The 19,205-nt window shown below is 43.8% G+C and overlaps 1 protein-coding gene across 2 annotated transcripts in view; it reads left to right on the forward strand.

Annotated features, from left to right (window-relative positions):
- The window catches only part of MYO16 (myosin XVI), a 212,923-nt gene that overhangs the window by 155,117 nt on the left and 38,601 nt on the right, over window positions 1–19,205 (forward strand). For both annotated transcript variants that reach the window (XM_038762138.1, XM_038762139.1), the window contains exon 28: window positions 7,406–7,508. In XM_038762138.1, coding sequence (XP_038618066.1) covers window positions 7,406–7,508 — 103 coding nt within the window. The remainder of the gene's footprint in view (window positions 1–7,405; window positions 7,509–19,205) is intronic.

Consider the following 19,205-nt stretch of genomic DNA (forward strand, 5'->3'; position numbering starts at 1 on the left):
GGGAATTGTAACGAGTTTTCAAAAAATGGAGCATCCAAAAGGAATGATCTTAAAATAGATATTCACAAGTCAGTTCAGAATTGAAATCATCTCTCAAACAGACTCAAAGTTTGTCTAGACAGTTGGTTGAGCTACTAATTAAACTTTTCTGAGGCGTGTGCATACTTAAGGATCATAGCTCCAGATTCATTAGGTGACAAGCCCACCTCTGAGAGAAACCTCCTGTTACAGCTTGAGATGTAAGATTTTTTTGAATCGTCACCCTGAGCCCCTCTGTCTCCAGGCTCCACTTACTGCAGCTGTCTTCCAACTTATCTCTGGCCTGTCCCACCTGCCTTTTTAAAGAAAGTTATTCCCTTCCACCTTCCTACGTCTTTCACTCTTATTAACAATAATAATAATAATGATAATGATAATTATATTACTGTGGTGCTTGTTAAGCACTTACTATGTGCTAAGCACTGTTCTAAGTAGATACAGATTAATCAGGTTGGACACAGTCCCTGTCCCATATTGGGCTCACACACTTATCCCTATTTTACAGATGAGGGAACGTAAATGCCTTGTCCAAGTTCACACAGAAGACATATGGCAGAGCCGGGATTAGAATGCAGATCCTTCGACTTGCAGGCCCGTGCTCTATCTGCTAGGCCAGACTATTCTCATCTTTTTGGGGTGGAGAAGTGTAAATAATAAAGCCGCTTAGGGATCAATTTTTGGATTAATTATTCTGAGCTGCTTCTGAAATGATGTGTCAAGGGGAAGGGACAGTGAAATCTCCAGGTTTGCCGATCACAATAAACTCTGGAGATGGAGATACGTTCCAGGAAGGCCCCATAAAACTGATTGATTGGGCAGGAAAATGGCAGGTGAGCGTCAGTGCAAGTCCTCCGGTAATGCACTCAGGGAAAAATAATCCAAGTCACAGCGATGATGATGACTTTGGTCTACAGGCATGGCTCAGGAAAGAGATGTTGGAATCAGGGAAGCAGCATGGCCTAGTGGGAAAAGCCCAGGCCTGGGGGTCAGAGGACCTGAAGGTGGACCATGTCCAGTTGGCCCACTCTGCTCTAAGAAACGTTTTCAGAGGAAATCCTTCCAAAATTATGCGATAAACAGGTGGTTTATAATGGCGACTGGTTGATTGCCTCATGGTTTGAATTTCTTGGTCGCCCCATCTTCCAAGCAGGAGAAGGCGCCGGGGAAGAGGGAAGTGGGGCTTTCCATGAAGCTTTGCGGGAGGAAGGGATTCACGCATGGGAAGTGGACAGGGGTTGTGAGTACGAGTGGTATCTTCTGAACCTAAAGTGTGTTTGCGGGGGCACCACAGTAGCCGGGGCCCTCTCAACTCCTCAGTCAATCAATTAATGGTGTTTATTAGAATGCTTACTGTGTGCCGAGTGCTGTACTAAGCGCTTGGGAGAGCCCGATACGAAAGAGTTGAGAGCGTCCTCCCTGCCCATAACAAGTTTACAGTCTAGAGAGAGAGACAGACATTGAAAGAAATAAATAATTCATAATATATAATTTAAAGATATGTACGAAAGTGCTGTGGGGTTAAGGGTGGGGAGCATATCAAATATCCAAAGGCCACAGATCCAAATGCATAGATGACGCAGAAGGGAGAGAAAGCCGGAGAAAAGAGGGCTTACTCAGGGAAGGCCTCTGGGAAAAGATGTGATCTTGGGAAGTTTCCTGCAGCCAGAGAGTGTGTGGGCAAACCTGGAGCAGACCCCCGTGGCAGGAACAGGGGGACCCCAAGATGGGCTGCCTCAGATAGAGACTCTGTCCCAGCTCCTCGGAGGGTGAGAGGGTTGGAGAGATTCATGTTGCCTGAGGTCTGTTTCCCCAATTATTAGCTCAGAACAGGGGAAAGCACGAGGGGGTTTATTATCATTATTGTTATTTAATGATACTTTTTAAGTGCTTACTATGTGCCGGGCACTGTACTAAGCGCTGGGGTAGATATAAGTTAATCAGAGCAGCATGGCTCAGTGAGAAGAGCCCGGGCTTGGGAGTCAGAGGTCATGGGTTCTAATCCCCGCTCTGCCGCTTGTCAGCTGTGTGACTTTGGGCAAGTCACTTAACTTCTTTGGGCCTCATTTACCTTGTCTGTAAAATGGGGATTAAAAGTGTGAGTCCCACGTGGGACAACCTGAGGAAACAGAGGCACAGAGAGTTTAAGTGACTTGACCGAAGTCACAGACAAGGCAAATGGCAGAGCTGGGATTAGAAACCAGGTTTGGGATTTAACCACTAGGCAGTACTGCTTCTCTCCAATTATGTGCAGAGCACTTGACTAAGCGTTTGGGAGAGTACCATATAACAGATTTGGTAGACATGTTCCATGCTCACGAGGAGTTAGCCAAGTCTTAGGATAGCCGATGCTTAAATGGAGCACCGCAGGACGCTATTTAACCCTTTTCCCAGTCTATTTGTGCTTCATCTGGTGGCTCTTTTGATATTGGTTAAGCGCTTACTATGTCTCAAGCACTGTTCTAAGCTTGGTGGCAAATACATGTTAGTCAGGCAGATACAATCCTGCCTCACATGGACTCACAGTCTAAATAGAAGGGAGAACAGATACTGAATCCCCATTTTGCAGTTGAGGAAACTGAGGCCCAGAGAAGTGAAGTGACTTACCCAAGATCACACAGCGGGCAAGTCACAGCGCCAGGATCAGAACTCAGGTCACGCTACTTCCCTTCTAGATTTGAGGAAACGGAAAGGGAACTGAGAATGGCATTCTGTTTGCCCGAGTGACTAGATCTATTCCCTGGCATTTGCCAAAGGGCCTTCAATCCTACTCAGGTCAAAGGATCATCGTTGCAGTCTAATAATATTATATGGTTTCGCGGCTGGGCCGTTCCTTCCAAGATAATATTCATTCCGTTCTTAAGTACCTCATAATTCGCTGACAGTGCATAATGACAGATATAATGCATACAGAATTATATATGTTAGTGAGAAGCCAAGTTAAATGCCTGTCATAGAAATAAACCTGTTAAAATGTTAAAAGAAAATATTACCAAGCGCTCCTCTCCTCTTCAATCCTTATAAATCGAAATCCTTTTAAGCTCGTTCCAGCCCAAAGAACCAGCTTTTCCAATTAGTAAAAATAAGGCTTGGTTCAAAAGAATAAACATCTCACGCAAATAAATCTACCGTACATTAGTTTCATGTCACTGCTCAAAGAGAGACGGTCAAACTGACCTCGGTGCATATCTGATTAAGGAGCAAATTGGTACAGGAATAGAACAATTTTACTTAAATCATAAAGCTTTAAGCGACCTGGCGGATTGGCTCAAACCCCAAATGAATGCCTGTTCTTGCTGCTGAAGAAATCGAGCCAAATGATTCTCAGAGCTGATCAATCCAGCCTGTTTGGGATGATAAGTAATGCAGGTTCCAACCACAGAAAGAAGGGTCCACCTGCAACCTCATCATCATCATTGGAATTTATTGAGCACTTACTGTGTGGTGAACACTGTACTAAGCACTTGGGGAGTGCCCAGTACAAGAGAGCTGATACCTTGCCACACACATCCTAGAGGGAGAGACAGACAGATCAGAAAGAGCCAAGATCTGGAATCCAGAGACCTGGGTTCTAGCAACATGACTACCAACAGTCGTATGGTACTCACCCAAGCACTTAGTACAGTGCTCTGCACATTGTAAGTGCTCAAGATAAATACCGTTGATTGATTGAGTGACACTACTGTCTTGTCCCCTGCCCTACTGTGTGTTCGTGGACAAGTTTACCCCTCAGTGCAGAAGGGAGTGTAGAGGGGGTGGTGATATTGCCCTTCCTCACAGGATTGTTGGAAGGGTAAGGTGAAAATATTGATATGAAAATGCTTTGCAAAAATAAGCACTTTCTATCCAGGCTAGGTATTATTTTGCGGGCCTCATTATTGTTGTTCAGTACCCAATAAGCTTAGCTTGTTGTTGTTTTTTAATGATATTTGTCTTGTTTTTTTACTTGTTTTTTAATGGTACTGTACTAAGTGCTGGGGTAGATACAAGCTTAATCAGGTTAGAAATAATCCATGTTTTACATAGGGCTTACAGTCTTAATCCCCGTTTTACAAATGAGGTAGCCGAGGCAGAGAAGTGAAGTCACTTGCCCAAGATCATACAGCAAACAAGTGGCAGAGCTGGGATTAGAACCCAGGTCTTTGTGACTCCTAGGCCTGTGGTCTATCCACTAGGCCATGCTGCCTCTGACTTTGTAAGTGGATTTGCCTCCAGTTCACCTTCCCGCCCTTGAGATTCTAGATGTCTGGAGTGCCCAGAGAGATAATAATAATAATAATGATAATAGTAATTAGGGATTTGGTTTAGTGCTTACATGTTCCAGGCACTGTATTAAGCATTAGGGGAGGCACAACCCCCTTTCAGCTTCGAGGGTGACGCGAGGCTCTCCACATTCCCTCAGTAATGCCCTGGATCTTCCCAACCCAGAGTCCAGCCCTCCTTCTGGGAAGGCTTAACTTGAGCCTGCTCCAGGCCCTCTTTGAATCCACAGGATAATCACAGTTCCCTGTTCCTCTGTGACAAAACTACCACCTCCACACTTCAGAGGGGGTCTTTTTTTAATGGCATTTGTTTAGTGCTTTCTATGTGTCAAACCCTGTTCTAAGCGTTGAGGTGCATACAAGTGAATTAAGTTGGACACAGTCCCTGTCCCACCTAGGGCTCATAATATAAGTAGGAGGGAGAACAGGAGACTGAGGCATGGAGAAGTTAAGTGACTTTCCCAAGGATTAGAACCCAGGTCCTCTGACTCTCAGACCTGTGCTCTTTTCACTAGGCCATATTATTGAGTGCCCACTGGGTGCAGAGAACTGAACTAAGCACTTTGAGGGGGACAGTGGAGCTAGTAGACATGATCCCTGCCTTCAAGTAGGTTACAATCTATTTCCCTGAAGGTTATAGTCTTCCAAGATTTTGTTTTGGGGTTTGGTTTTTTTTGTGTTATTTTTTGGTATTTGTTAAACTCTTTCTGTATGCCAAGCACTATACTGAGCACTGGGGTAGATACAAGATATTTAAACTGGACATAGTTCCTGTCCTATGACGGGGCTTATAGTCTAAATAGGAGGGAGGTTCTAATTAGAACCCAGGTTCTCTGACTTTCAAGCCCAAGCTCTTTCCTCTAGACCATGGTGCTTCCCATGTTGCATGTTGGTGGCAGGATCCTTTGTCTAGAATTTCCATTTTGCAGAAAGCTCTTGCTAGAGGAGAGCTTGGAGCAAATTCCAGAATGATTGGTTCCTACCCCTTAGGGTTTCAAATCCTCTGTCACCCCCCACCCCCCTCAACCTAAGGTTAGCATAAGAGCCTGTCACTGATAAAAGGGTGAAAATATGCTGATTAACCACGTAAATATCACAGAGTGATTGTGTCTGTATAAGCTCTTCTGATGTTCACTCTTTGAAGTATAATTACATTCAAGCCAAGAAAGGATTTCCCCTTGGTGGTTATATGTCACGTAATCTAAGATGTCACTTTCCTTTGGTGAATTGAAACATCGAAGTAATATCAGTTTCAAGTGTCAGAAGAACATGGCAAAAAAATGAGAAACTGAAATATCAGCTGGAAGAATCTCAGGTCTGACTTGTGTATTAACATTGGATGTGGGACTTAATTTATGCAAGATTAGCTCAGGTTCTGGCTGTCACTCGGTTTCATTTTTAATAGCATCACAGGAGTAAGATGCAAATGGGTTATGTACCTTGGTTAGATGGTACCCTAATATTATGTAGGTATATTAAGAAGCAGCATGGCTCAGTGAGAAGAGCCCAGGCTTAGGAGTCAGGGGTTATGGGTTCTAATCCTGACTCCGCCACTTGTCAGCTGTGTGACTTTGGGCAAGTCACTTCACTTCTCTGGTCCTCAGTTACCTCATCTGTAAAATGGGGATTTAAACTGCTAGCCCCACGTGGGGCAACCTGACTACCTTGTACCTCCCCCAGTGCTTAGAACAGTGCTTGGCACATAGTAAGCGCTTAACAAATGCCATCATCATTATTATTGAAAAGCAGTGTGGCCTAATGGATAGACCACAGGCCTGGGCGTCAGAAGGACCTGGTTCTAATCCCAGCTCCATCACTTGTCCGCTGTGTGCCTTTGGGGAAGATATTTCATTTTTCTGGGGATTAAGAATGTGAATCCCATGTAGGACATGGACTATGTCCAACCTGATTAGCTTATATCTACCCCAGCACTTAATACAGTGCCTGACACATAGTAAGCACTTAACAGACACCTTAAAAGTAAAAAAGCAACACAGCAATCAATGATATGTATTGAGTACTTACTGTGCACCGTACTGTATTAAGCTCTTTAGAGAGTACAGTACAGTTGGTAGACATAATCCCTGCCCTAGAGGGTTTTACAAGTCTAAATGTGGAGACAGATATTAAAATTAATTACAGGTAAGGGAAGCAACATAGGGTAAGGTACATACATAAGTGCTGGAGGGCTGAAGAGAACCTAAATATTAGTGGGTGTGGGACTAAGTGTCTGGGAGGGCGGGTAGGAAAGGAAAATAGGATGAGAGAGGATTAGAACTTAGTCCAGACAGGCTTCCTGGAGGAGATATGTCTCCTTCTAATTTTCCTCTAACTTTAATATTCACTTGTTTTTAACTGCTTTGTGCTCCAAGATTCTTTAGAATTCTCTAGTAAATGCAGAGGTAACACCACTGAGGAAAATGGACTCTCTTCCCCCCACCCCCAATTGTAAGCTCATTGTGGGCAGGGAATGTCACTATTTATTGTTGTATTGATTTCCCAATTGCTTAGTACAATGCTCTGCAAACAGTAAATGTTCAATAAATATGATTGAATGAATGAAACATGACTTTGAATTCAGGAACAGGAAGAAAGGCAACCAAACCACCACCCCCCCACCCCAAAAAAAAACAGCGCCTAGTGGAAAGAGCACACACAATTTTAAGAGTCAGAGGACCTGGGTTCTAATCCCAGTTCTACCAATTGCTTGCTGTTTGACCTTGGGTAAGGCACTTATGTGCTTTGGTTTCCTCAACTTTAAAATGGGGATCAAATACCTGCTCTCCCTCCAACTTAGATGGGGTCTGAGTCCAGCCTGATCAACTTATATCTATTGCAGTGCTTAGAAGAGTGCATGAAACAAAGTCAGTGCATAATAATAATAGTAGCCCCTTTGACTACTAATTTCCCAAAACAATTTTACTCTCCAAATTCAGTTAATCACTCAATGGTATTTATCGAGGACTTACTGTACTAAGCACTTGGGAAAATACAGCAGAGTTGGTAGAGACATTTCCTGCGCTCAAGAAGTTTGGAGTCTGGAAGGGGAAACAGATATTCTCCTTGCTTTCTTGATGATTCAATTATTTCTTTGCTGATCTTCCCAGGTACAAACTCCTGACGGACGTGTTCCTGGGCGAGAAAAAGAAACTGTCAGCAGCGGAGAAATGTCGTCTGGTTCTTCAGCAGTGTAAATTACAAGGCTGGCAGGTTGGTGATCTAACAAGCAACAAAGATATACATTTAGGGTTTAGCTTCCTCAACTATAAATTGAGGTTCAATACCAGTTTTTCTTCCTGCTTAGACTGTGAGCCCCTTGTGGATCTTGAATTCACTCCAGTGTTTAGAACAGTGTTTGACATATAGCAAGCACTTAAATGCCATAATTATTATTATTATTAATATTAGGGTTTTCAATAGAGAGCTGAGTCGCTTCTCTTATGGTGATCCTCCAGAGCTTTACTGGCATGAATAGATTTTTTTTATGGTACTTGTTAAGCACTTACATGTGTCAAACAGTACTCGGGGTAGATACAAGATAATCAGGTTGGACACTGTCCCTGTCCCACATGGGGCTCACAGTCTAAGTTGGAGGGAGGAGAGTTTAATTTCCATTTACAGATGAGGTAACTGAGGCACAGAGAAGTTGTGATGTGCCCAAAGTCACAGAGCAGACAAGTGGCAGATGGGGGATTAGAACCCAGGTCCTCTGACTCCCAGACTGTGGCTCTTTCCACTAGGCCACTTGCTTCCTACTCTTCAGAGGTGCTCATTATAGGCAAGGTGTCCACTGTACTGTATTCCCAGGAAATGAGTCAGGCAGCCTGATTTACTGATGTACAATCAATCAATTGTATTTATTGAGCGCTTACTGTGTGCAGAGCATTGTACTAAGCGCTTGGGAAGTACAAGTTGGCAACATATAGTGACAGTCCCTACCCAACAGCGGGCTCACAGTCTAAAAGGGGGAGACAGAGAACAAAACCAAACACACTAACCAAATAAAATAAATAGACTAGATATGTACAAGTAAAATAAATAAATAAAGAGAGTAATGAATATGTACAAACATATATAGATATATACAGGTGCTGTGGGGAAGAGAAGCAGGTAAGATGGGAGGATGGAGAGGGGGGCGAGGGGGAGAGGAAGGAAGGGGCTCAGTCTGGGAAGGCCTCCTGGAGGAGGTGAGCTCTCAGTAGGGCCTTGAGGGAGGAAGAGAGCGAGCTTGGCAGATCCCTATGCAGCAGACAAATGGCAGCAAACCATGTGACTCCCAGGCCCGTGCCCTAACCCCATGCAGCAGACAAATGGCAGCAAACCTTGTGACTCCCAGGCCCGTGCCCCATCAATCAATCAATCGTATTTATTGAGCGCTTACTGTGTGCGGAGCACTGTACTAAGCGCTTGGGAAGTACAAATTGGCAACATATAGAGACAGTCCCTACCCAACAGTGGGCTCACAGTCTAAAAGGGAGAGACAGAGAACAAAACCAAACATACTAACAAAATAAAATAAATAGAATAGATATGGACAAATAAAATAAATAGAGTAACAAATTTGTACAAACATATATACATATATACAGGTGCTGTGGGGAAGAGAAGGAGGTAAGTTGAGGGGATGGAGAGGGGGACGAGGGGGAGAGGAAGCAAGGGGCTCAGTCTGGGAAGGCCTCCTGGAGGAGGTGAGCTCTCAGTAGGGCCTTGAAGGGAGGAAGAGAGCTAGCTTGGCGGATCCCTATGCAGCAGACAAATGGCAGCAAACCTTGAGACTCCCAGGCCCGTGCCCTAACCCTATGCAGCAGACAAATGGCAGAAACCTTGTGACTCCCAGGCCCGTGCCCTATCAATCAATCAATCAATCAATCGTATTTATTGAGCACTTACTGTGTGCGGAGCACTGTACTAAGCGCTTGGGAAGTACAAGTTGGCAACATATAGAGACAGTCCCTACCCAACAGCGGGCTCACAGTCTAAAAGGGGGAGACAGAGAACAAAACCAAACATGCCAACAAAATGAAATAAATACAATAGATATGTACAAATAAAATAGAGTAATAAATTTGTACAAACATATATGCATATATACAGGTGCTGTGGGGAAGAGAAGGAGGTAAGATGGGGGGATGGAGAGGGGGACGAGGGGGAGAGGAAGGAAGGGGCTCAGTCTGGGAAGGCCTCCTGGAGGAGGTGAGCTCTCAGTAGGGCCTTGAAGGGAGGAAGAGAGCTAGCTTGGCGGATCCCCATGCAGCAGACAAATGGCAGCAAAGCTTGAGACTCCCAGGCCCGTGCCCTAACCCTGTGCAGCAGACAAATGGCAGAAACCTTGTGACTCCCAGGCCCGTGCCCTATCAATCAATCAATCAATTGTATTTATTGAGCGCTTACTGTGTGCAGAGCACTGTACTAAGCGCTTGGGAAGTACAAGTTGGCAACATATAGAGACAGTCCCTACCCAACAGCGGGCTCACAGTCTAAAAGGGGGAGACAGAGAACAAAACCAAACATACTAACAAAATAAAATAAATAGAATAGATACGTACAAGTAAAATAAATGAATAAATAAATAAATAAATAGAGTAATAAATAGGTACAAACTTATATGCATATATACAGGTGCTGTGGGGAAGAGAAGGAGGTAAGATGGGGGGATGGAGAGGGGGACGAGGGGGAGAGGAAGGAAGGGGCTCAGTCTGGGAAGGCCTCCTGGAGGAGGTGAGCTCTCAGTAGGGCCTTGAGGGAGGAAGAGAGCTAGCTTGGCGGATCCCTATGCAGCAGGCAAATGGCAGCAAACCATGTGACTCCCAGGCCCGTGCCCTAACCCCATGCAGCAGACAAATGGCAGCAAACCTTGTGACTCCCAGGCCCGTGCCCTATCAATCAATCAATCATATTTATTGAGCGCTTACTTTGTGCGGAGCACTGTACTAAGCGCTTGGGAAGTACAAGTCGGCAACATATAGAGACAGTCCCTACCCAATAGCGGGCTCACAGTCTAAAAGGGGGAGACAGAGAACAAAACCAAACATGCCAACAAAATGAAATAAATACAATAGATATGTACAAATAAAATAAATAGAGTAATAAATTTGTAGAAACATATATGCATATATACAGGTGCTGTGGGGAAGAGAAGGAGGTAAGATGGGGGGATGGAGAGGGGGACGAGGGGGAGAGGAAGGAAGGGGCTCAGTCTGGGAAGGCCTCCTGGAGGAGGTGAGCTCTCAGTAGGGCCTTGAAGGGAGGAAGAGAGCTAGCTTGGCGGATCCCTATGCCGCAGACAAATGGCAGCAAAGCTTGAGACTCCTAGGCCCGTGCCCTAACTCTATGCAGCAGACAAATGGCAGAAACCTTGTGACTCCCAGGCCCATGCCCTATCAATCAATCAATCAATCAATTGTATTTATTGAGCGCTTACTGTGTGCAGAGCCCTGTACTAAGTGCTTGGGAAGTACAAGTCGGCAACATATAGAGACAGTCCCTACCCAACAGCGGGCTCACAGTCTAAAAGGGGGAGACAGAGAACAAAACCAAACATGCTAACAAAATAAAATAAATACAATAGATATGTACAAATAAAATAAATAAATAGAGTAATAAATTTGTACAAACATATATACATATATACAGGTGCTGTGGGGAAGAGAAGGGGGTAAGATGGGGAGATGGAGAGGGGGACGAGGGGGAGAGCAAGGAAGGGGCTCAGTCTGGGAAGGCCTCCTGGAGGAGGTGAGCTCTCAGTAGGGCCTTGAAGGGAGGAAGAGAGCTAGCTTGGCGGATCCCTATGCAGCAGACAAATGGCAGCAAACCTTGGGTCTCCCAGGCCCGTGCTCTATCAATCAATCAATCAATCAATCATATTCAGCAACCACTAACAGGAGCCAGCTGAGTTGGGAAAACAGATCATGAGGCATACCTGACCGAGTGGGCAGACTGAGGAGAGCCCAATTAACTTTCCGTACTTCTCCGCTAAAAGCTTTTCAAAGAATTGCAGAGGTAGCAGTAGGTCTAGAAGCCAAGAAAATATAAAATCACTTTGATTCCCCCCCCCCCCCCCTTCATTATAACCTAAATCTCACAAGTGCTCTTTGGGTTTTCAGTCCACGATCTTACTGCTGACTTTATAGCGATGGCGCGTTCCGATTCTGACTGTATTGATTCTCAGCTACCTGAGACAGGGCTTCATTCACCTTTGAAGTTCACGTGGAGCCAAAAGCAGCACGGAGGGAAAAGTTTAATTATGTGCTCTGATTCTTTCCCCGGGGGCTTTTCTCAGGGAGGAAATGCACGGTGCAGGTAGGACTGAGAATCGAACGTGCAATGTGTTCTCCAAAGGAGGGGAAAGCTGCACTTGTAAGGCGGAAACATATCAAAACTAGGGCCCGGTAATCCAAGGTCGGTTGGTGAAAAATAATCGCCAAAAGGGGGAAAGGTTAGGGGGTGATGGATGGAATTGATATGGAAACCCTTGAGTCAGGAATGTCAGAGCAGGGAAATGGTAGCTGTAAAATGTGACTGGAGAATCCTGAGGAGGAAGCAGAGTGGCTTAGTGGAAAGAGCGCAGGCTTGAGTGTCAGAGGTCGTGGGTTCTAATCCCGGCTCTGCCACTTGTCTGCTGTGTGACCCAGGGCAAGACACTTAACTTTTCTGTGCCTCAGTTCTCTCATCTGTAAAATGAGGATTGAAACTGAACCCCACGTGGGACAACCTGATTACCTTGTATCTTCCCAAATGCTTAGAACAGTGCTTGGCACATAGTAAGCACTTAACAAGTGCCATCATCATCATTACTTGCCTGCTGTGTGATGTTGGACAAATTACTTACCTTCTCCGTGCCTCATGTTCCTGAAATATAAAATGGAAATTTACTGTTCTCCCTCCCTAATTAGATTCTGAGCCCCATGTGAAACAGGACTGTATCTGACCTGATTATCTTATATCTACCCCAGCACTTAGTAAGGGCTTAGCATGGCCTAGTGGAAAGAGCAAGGGCCTGGGTATTACAGGATGTCTAGACTGTAAGCTCGTTGTGGGCAGGGAATGTGTCTGTTTATTGTTATATTGTACTATCCCAAGCTCTTAGTACAGTGCTCTGCACACAGTAAGTGCTCGATAAATGCGATTGATTGGCTGCCTGGGTTCTAATCCTGGCTGTGCCAATTGCTTGCCATGTGATCCTGGGCAAGTCACCTAACATCCCCGTGCCTCAGTTTCCTCAACTGTAAAATGGGGATTCCATGCCTGTTTTTTTGTTTGTTTTTTTTTAAATGGTGTTTGTTAAGCACTTAGTATGTGCCAGGCATTTTGCTCTCCCACTTATTTAGACTATGAGACCCAGATGGGACAGGGACTGTGTCCAACCTGACTAACTTGTATCAACTCCAGCATTTAGAACAGTGCTCGACACATAGTAAAGTGCTTAACAAATACCATAATAATAACTGAGGATCAGACCGCCACAGACATAAATTAGATCACAATGATGCAGCCCCTGGCAGTCGGACATAGTCCAAAGCAGACATCAAAGAAAAATAGAATGAAAGTAAAAAATTGAGACTCACAGCCTGAATATGGCCCAGACTTTTGGGGATGGAGCAGAGAGAATGGAAATAGCATATTAGAAGGAATTGATTAGGCAGAAAAAGAGGATAGTGCTTATGAAATGAAGTGAACTGATGGTGGGGAATTGCTGATTGAGGCCCAAGAATTAGTTTAATGTAGAAAAACCATTTAGAGAAAATGAAAGCAATACCAGCTCAGTAATCTGTGATACAGAACTAAGCCTTGAAGAGGAGTACCCATAATAGTAGTTGCAGTAGTAACTGTAGTCATAGTAGTAGCAGCTGTAAAAGTAGTAATAACTGTGGTAGTACTACATTACTGTCCCCAACCTTCAAAACCTTATTGAAGGCACATCTCCTCCAAGAACCTTCCCTAAGCCCTCTTTTCCTTTTCTTCCACTCCCAGTTGCACTGCCCTGACTTGCTCCCTTTATTCTTCTGCTGTCCCAAGCCTACAGCACTTATGTCCCTATCTGTAATTTTATTTATTTATATTAATGTCTTTCTCCCCCTCTAGACTGTAAGCTCATTGTGGTCAGGGACTGTGTCTGTCTTATTGTTGTTTTGTACTCTCCCAAGCGCTTAGTACAGTTCTCTGCACCCCATAAGCGCTCAATAAATATGATTGATTGACCAGTAATGGTAGCAACTGTAGGAGTCGTAACCGTTGTATTAGTAACCCTAGTAGCTGTAGTAATAACGGTAGTAGTGACTGCCACAGTACAGTAGCAGTAACCGCCACAGTAGTTATCACTATAGAGTAACAACAATTAGGTGCTTAGTCAGTACAGAATAGCCAAGTAACATGTTCCCTGCCCACCAGGATCTTACACCAAAAGGGGAGAAACAAACAAAAAAATATTTCTGAGAGATTTTTTTTAAAAAGGCCCTCAGAGATACGTGAGTGCTAAGCAGGATGTAAAAGTTTTATAAGTGTTAGAGTTGGAGGAAGCGATGAGATGACTCAGGGTGCTGGGAAATTATTCAAGGAAAGATTGTTGGAGGAGTGGGGGGGATTTAAGGAGAGATTTGAATGTGGGGAGAGTTGCAGTCTGTCTGATGTGGGGAGGGAGGGAGTCCCAAGCCGGGAAAGCAGCGTAAGGGCGGAGATGGAGGCGGGAGAGAGGAGAGTGAGGTACAGCTGGTAGTTTGGCTTAGGAGGTGCAAAGACAGTGAGTTGGGTGGGAGAAGGAAATAGAGAGATATGGTGGGGCCAGATAGTGGAGAGCCTTGAGGCTGACTGAGAACAGTTTTTGCTTTATGTGAAGAGGGACAGGGAGCCAGTCAGTTCAATGCAGTACCCAGCGAAATAAGGAGCTGTTTGGGTGAAGCAACAGAATGGTTTTCAGTGCACAACTCAGTTGAGATTTTCGGCCAAGTTGTGATCTTTTCTGCGTGATCACACAAATGGTACTTTCTGAGCTTCCTTTTTGAACCATTTTTAGAGGCAGCACTGCCTGAGGATTGTGTAAAATCGATAGCAAACTAGGGCAGTGTCCGGGTCTTACCTTCTCTAAACTGTAAGCTTCCTTATGAGCAGGGGATGTGTCTACCAACTCTCTTGTACTGTACTCTCCCAAGTACGTGATAGACTGCTGTGAATACACAGTAAGCACTCAAATACCACTGATTAATTCCCACCTTCGTATTCTCTCCCGTAGTTAAGTACAATGTCCTGCACACAGAGGTTGTGGGTTCTAATCCCAGCTCCACTACTTGTCTGCATCTGTTACCTCATCTGTAAATTGGGGATTGAGGCTGTGAGCCCCATGTGGGACAAGGACTGTGTCCAACCCAATTTGCTTGTGTTTACCCCAGGGCTTAATAGAGTGTCTGGGGCATAGTAAGTCTGGGGCATTTGTTAATACAAGTGCCATTAAAAAAAATAGAGAGAGAGAGAGAGTTACCAGCAGACCTCCCAGGACATAGATTCCTCCTAAAACTACCAATTAGGAAGGGGTTTCACTTACTGACTAAACGTTTCATGAATATCAGGATACAAAGTGGCTGTCTTGAAAACAGAGCTAGGCCCCTAATGGATAGGGTCTTACTATCAGTGGCATCACTGTATTACCCCCCGCCCAATGCTTAGAACAGTGCTTGGCACATAGTAAGCGCTTAACAAATGCCATCATTATTATTATTATTTGAAAACAATGGATAGATTTTTATATACTCACATGCACTTCTCACAATTCTCTACATTGTACTGCGCTCTCCCAGGTGCTTATTACAGTGCTTTGCCCAGAGAAGGAGCTCAATAAATATCATTGGTTGACATGTGCATAAAATATACATATGCATTTTTATGTGTGTGTCGGGGAGGTGTAACTGAGTGTATGTGTGTGTATGTATTTGCAAGGGGACTTTATCTGAAAATACAGTACCTTCCTTATGATGCACCAAGTGCAGATTTTCTGACAGACATCTAACCTGACATGAAAATGATTTTTGGTGAGCTTTGTCATTTATGTAAAATGAAAATCATTGAAGCTAATACCTAGCAGAAAAAAATATATGTGGCACAGTCCGATTTTCACACGTTTTATATGAATCAACCGGTTTTAGAATAATTTCTCCAGTGTAGTTATTTGAATGCTATATTCATTTAAAGCCATCTGGATGAATGACTCATGCAGAAACAAAGCTGTCAAACTGCCGGTTTACAGGGTGTTGAAGCCCTGCTGTAAACCAAGGAAACGTTCACAGTGCAGGAGAAATTTGGGGCTCGTGGTTGACAGTCTTTAATATGAATAACTGTGCTTCCCTTTCCTCACCACCCTCCCCCTGGCCCCCTTTTAAGAAGGCCATCAAAGTCATAGAGTGGAATGCGCATTCGAAGAGAAATGTGTAAAGCACAATATTCTTGGGTGAAGAATACTGCCACAGGTCTTTCAAAAATAAGAAGGATGCAAAATTCTAAAAAGAATGCAGTCTGTGCATTGCACAGTGAGGATGGTTCTGACTCTCCCCCCTCTCAGCTCCACAGCACTTATATCCATATTTGTAATTTTATTTGTATTAATGTCTGTCTCCCCCTCTAGACTGTAAACTCGCTGTGGGCAGGGAATTTATCTGTCATATTGTTAGGTTGTACATTCCCTAGCACTTAATACAGTGTTCTGCATACAGTAAGCACTCGTTAAAAACGATTGACCTGCTGACTGACTAGATGTTACCAGCTGACACTTTTTCAATCACAAAGACTGCCCTTTGACTGCTCTCCAAAACAAAACAGAAAACCAATGAAGGTGGAGTGATAATCCCAGCTCTGCCACTTATCTCATGTAGGACCTTGAGCAAGTCACTTAACTGCTCTGACTCTGTTTCCTCATCTACAGAATGGGGATTCAATACCTGTTCTCTCTCCTACTTGGACCGTGACCCCCATGTGGGACCTGATTATCTTGTTTCTACCCCAGCGCTTAATACAATGCTTGGCATACAGTAAGCACTGAACAAATTCCACAGTAATTATTATTATTATTACTGTTGGTTGCTTTGTATTTCTTTCCTTTAAACTCGTCGTGGGCAGGGAACGTATCTGCCAATTCTATTGTATTGTACTCACCCAAGCATTTAGTACAGTACTCTGACACACAGTAAGCACTCAGTAAGTAACATTGATAGTGATGAACCAAAGAAAAGGAGAGAAAATAGAGAGGTAGCGTGGCCTAGCAGCTGGAGCCCAGGCCTGAGAGTCAGAAGGATCTGGATTCTAATCCCAGCTCCACCAGTTGTCTTCTGAGTGATCTTGGGCAAGTCAATTAATTTCTCTGTGCCTCAGCAACTTCATCTGTAAAATGGGGTTTAAGACTGTGAGCCCCATATGGGACAGGGACTATGTCCAACCTGATTAGTTTGTCTCTACCTCAGCTCTTAGTACGGTTCTTGGCACATAGTAGGCACTTGACAAATACTTAAAAAACACTTAAAAATGATACAGAGGTTTTGAATACAAATCCGAATTGCTACTATTGCAGATAGTTTTCAAAGAATATTCCAGATCTCCTGTGGTGACCCTCCTGAAGTCATATTTAGGAAACCCCTTGTAATTCAAAGAATGTCCTGCTCACTAGACCTTCAAATAAAAAAGGAGGTTGAAGGATTTATCATTATGCTGGTCTTAAACAGAGCAGTGAAAAAAGAACAATAAAATGAAAATGTAGAAATATAAAAAAAAGTTTTCTGAGCCCTTTTCTTATTCATCCCAAGAGATGATGATGATTTGGGATGGTTAGCTCTTATTAGTGTAATAAATTAATGGTTTATAGCCTTTGTTTTATCACTGAAGTAGCACTTCAACCCTTTTCTATAAATCAGTACAAGGTATAAACTGGAAAATAGCCCATAAAACTCATCCTTGTCATGGATTCTTCCCTTCTCTGGAGTTATTGATGCTGAAAATATTTCAGCTTTATAAACCCACGTGTGCCTCCTGGACTCAGCCTCATTCAAGCACTGTTCTTCTTATACAAAATGTCCATTACATTCCCTGGTGATCTGGAGCCATTAATATTGCGGATTTTTTTGTTTTTAATAGTATTTGTTAGGCACTTACTATGTCTCAAATGCTGTTCTAAGTGCTAGTGTAGAACAGTTCCTAGTGCTTAGATCGGTGCTTGGTACAAAATAAGCGCTTAACAAATACCATCATTATTACTATTATTACAAGTTAATTAGGTTGAACACAGTCTGTAACCCACGTGGTGCTCACTGTTTAAGTAGGAGGGAGAATGAATTTGTGCTGTAGAGAGGTGTGGTTTTGTAAGGAGCCTTGAAACCGATAACTTCCTCCTAGCCATCCAGCAGTTTGTATCCCCCACAAAAATAGTGGAGAGAAAAAAAAAACTACCCCGATGCATTGCTCTTAAATACAGATGTGGATTCCCTCTGGTAGGAAAGAGTAAGCTTCTGGTGAAGAATGCCATTGTGCTATTTTCTATTTCCCAAGCACCTTGTCCAGGGCTCTGCATCAAATTGCTTTTTACAACCACTACTACTAGATTCCCAAAGCCACTATCAAAAGTTCAAAGACTATTGCATACTTCCCATTTTGTCTTTCCAAAGTGGACATATTCTCTTGGAAGGTGGTGATAATCAGCAGGGATGTGATGGAGTTTAAAGCAGAGTTTTGAAAGGGGACAGTGGGTGGGACAGTGGATGGATGATAAAGTGTTGTGCATTGCACAGTGAGGTTGATTCTTACTGTCCTACCTCTCAGCCCCACAAGATGTATGTACATATCTGTAATTTATTTATCTCTATTAATGCCTGTCTCTTGTCTGCTGTATGACCTTGGGCAAGTCACCTAAATTATCTGAGCTTCAGTTACCTCATCTATAAAATGGGGATTAGGACTGTGTAGGACAAGAACTGTGTCCCAGATAAGCTTGAATCTACCCAACCCTGAGTACAGTGCCTGGTATCTAGTAAGGACTTAACAAATAATATTAAAAAAAAAGTAGGTGGGAGTGTATTCCAGGCCACAGACATAACAGGGAGATTCAAGCTTGTGGGATGGGAAGCAGTTTAGATGGTCAGGGAAGGGGAGTCTAAACAGTTGTGTAAAAGGGCAAAGCAACAAGTTGAGGGGATGGATTCTGGAAGCAGGTGGGAAATCTCCTCTTGGGAGTTGACTGGGAAAGACCAGGGTTTGGGGAAAGGAGGAAGTTGGCGCCCAGTGCTCTCAGCTTTGCCAGTAAAATAGTTTGGTAAGCCATCGGTGGCAAGAGAGTGGGGAGAAGGGAATAATGCAGGCTTCAGGAAAGTGTTAAAAGTTAGAATAAATTGGTGGCAGCAAGGAGTGTTGGGTTTGAGGAAGATATACTTTATAGATATAATGTTGCAATGGAAGGGCAGAATTAGAGCAAGCGAGAATGAGTTTGAAGTGGCCAGACTTGGCCTGGTGCCTAGATTTCCCCTAACTGCTCTGCAGCTTGAGAGCAGAAAAGGATCTGAACTCAGGAAGTGGTTAAGGGCAGGGGTGTAGCTGGTAAAAGATGGACAGAGCGATAGGTAAGGGGCAAGGGAATTAAAAATAATGCTAATGAAATGTGGTATTTAAGTGCTTGCTGTGTTCCAGACACTGGGATAGTCCCTGCTCAAATCAGACTGATAATTGCTCTCCCCCACTTCAAAACCTTACTGAAGGCACATCTCCTCCAAGAAGCCTTCCCTGACTAAGCCCTCCCCTCCTCCCATTCCCTTCTGCACCGCTCTCCCCTTATAGACTGTAAACACATTATGGGCAGGGAACATATCTGTTAATTCTCTTATATTGTACTCTCCCTAGTGCTTAGTATAGTGTTCTGCAGATAGTAAGCACTCAATAAATACAATA

Source organism: Tachyglossus aculeatus, chromosome 20 (genome assembly GCF_015852505.1).
Source record: "Tachyglossus aculeatus isolate mTacAcu1 chromosome 20, mTacAcu1.pri, whole genome shotgun sequence".
NCBI lineage: Eukaryota > Metazoa > Chordata > Mammalia > Monotremata > Tachyglossidae > Tachyglossus > Tachyglossus aculeatus.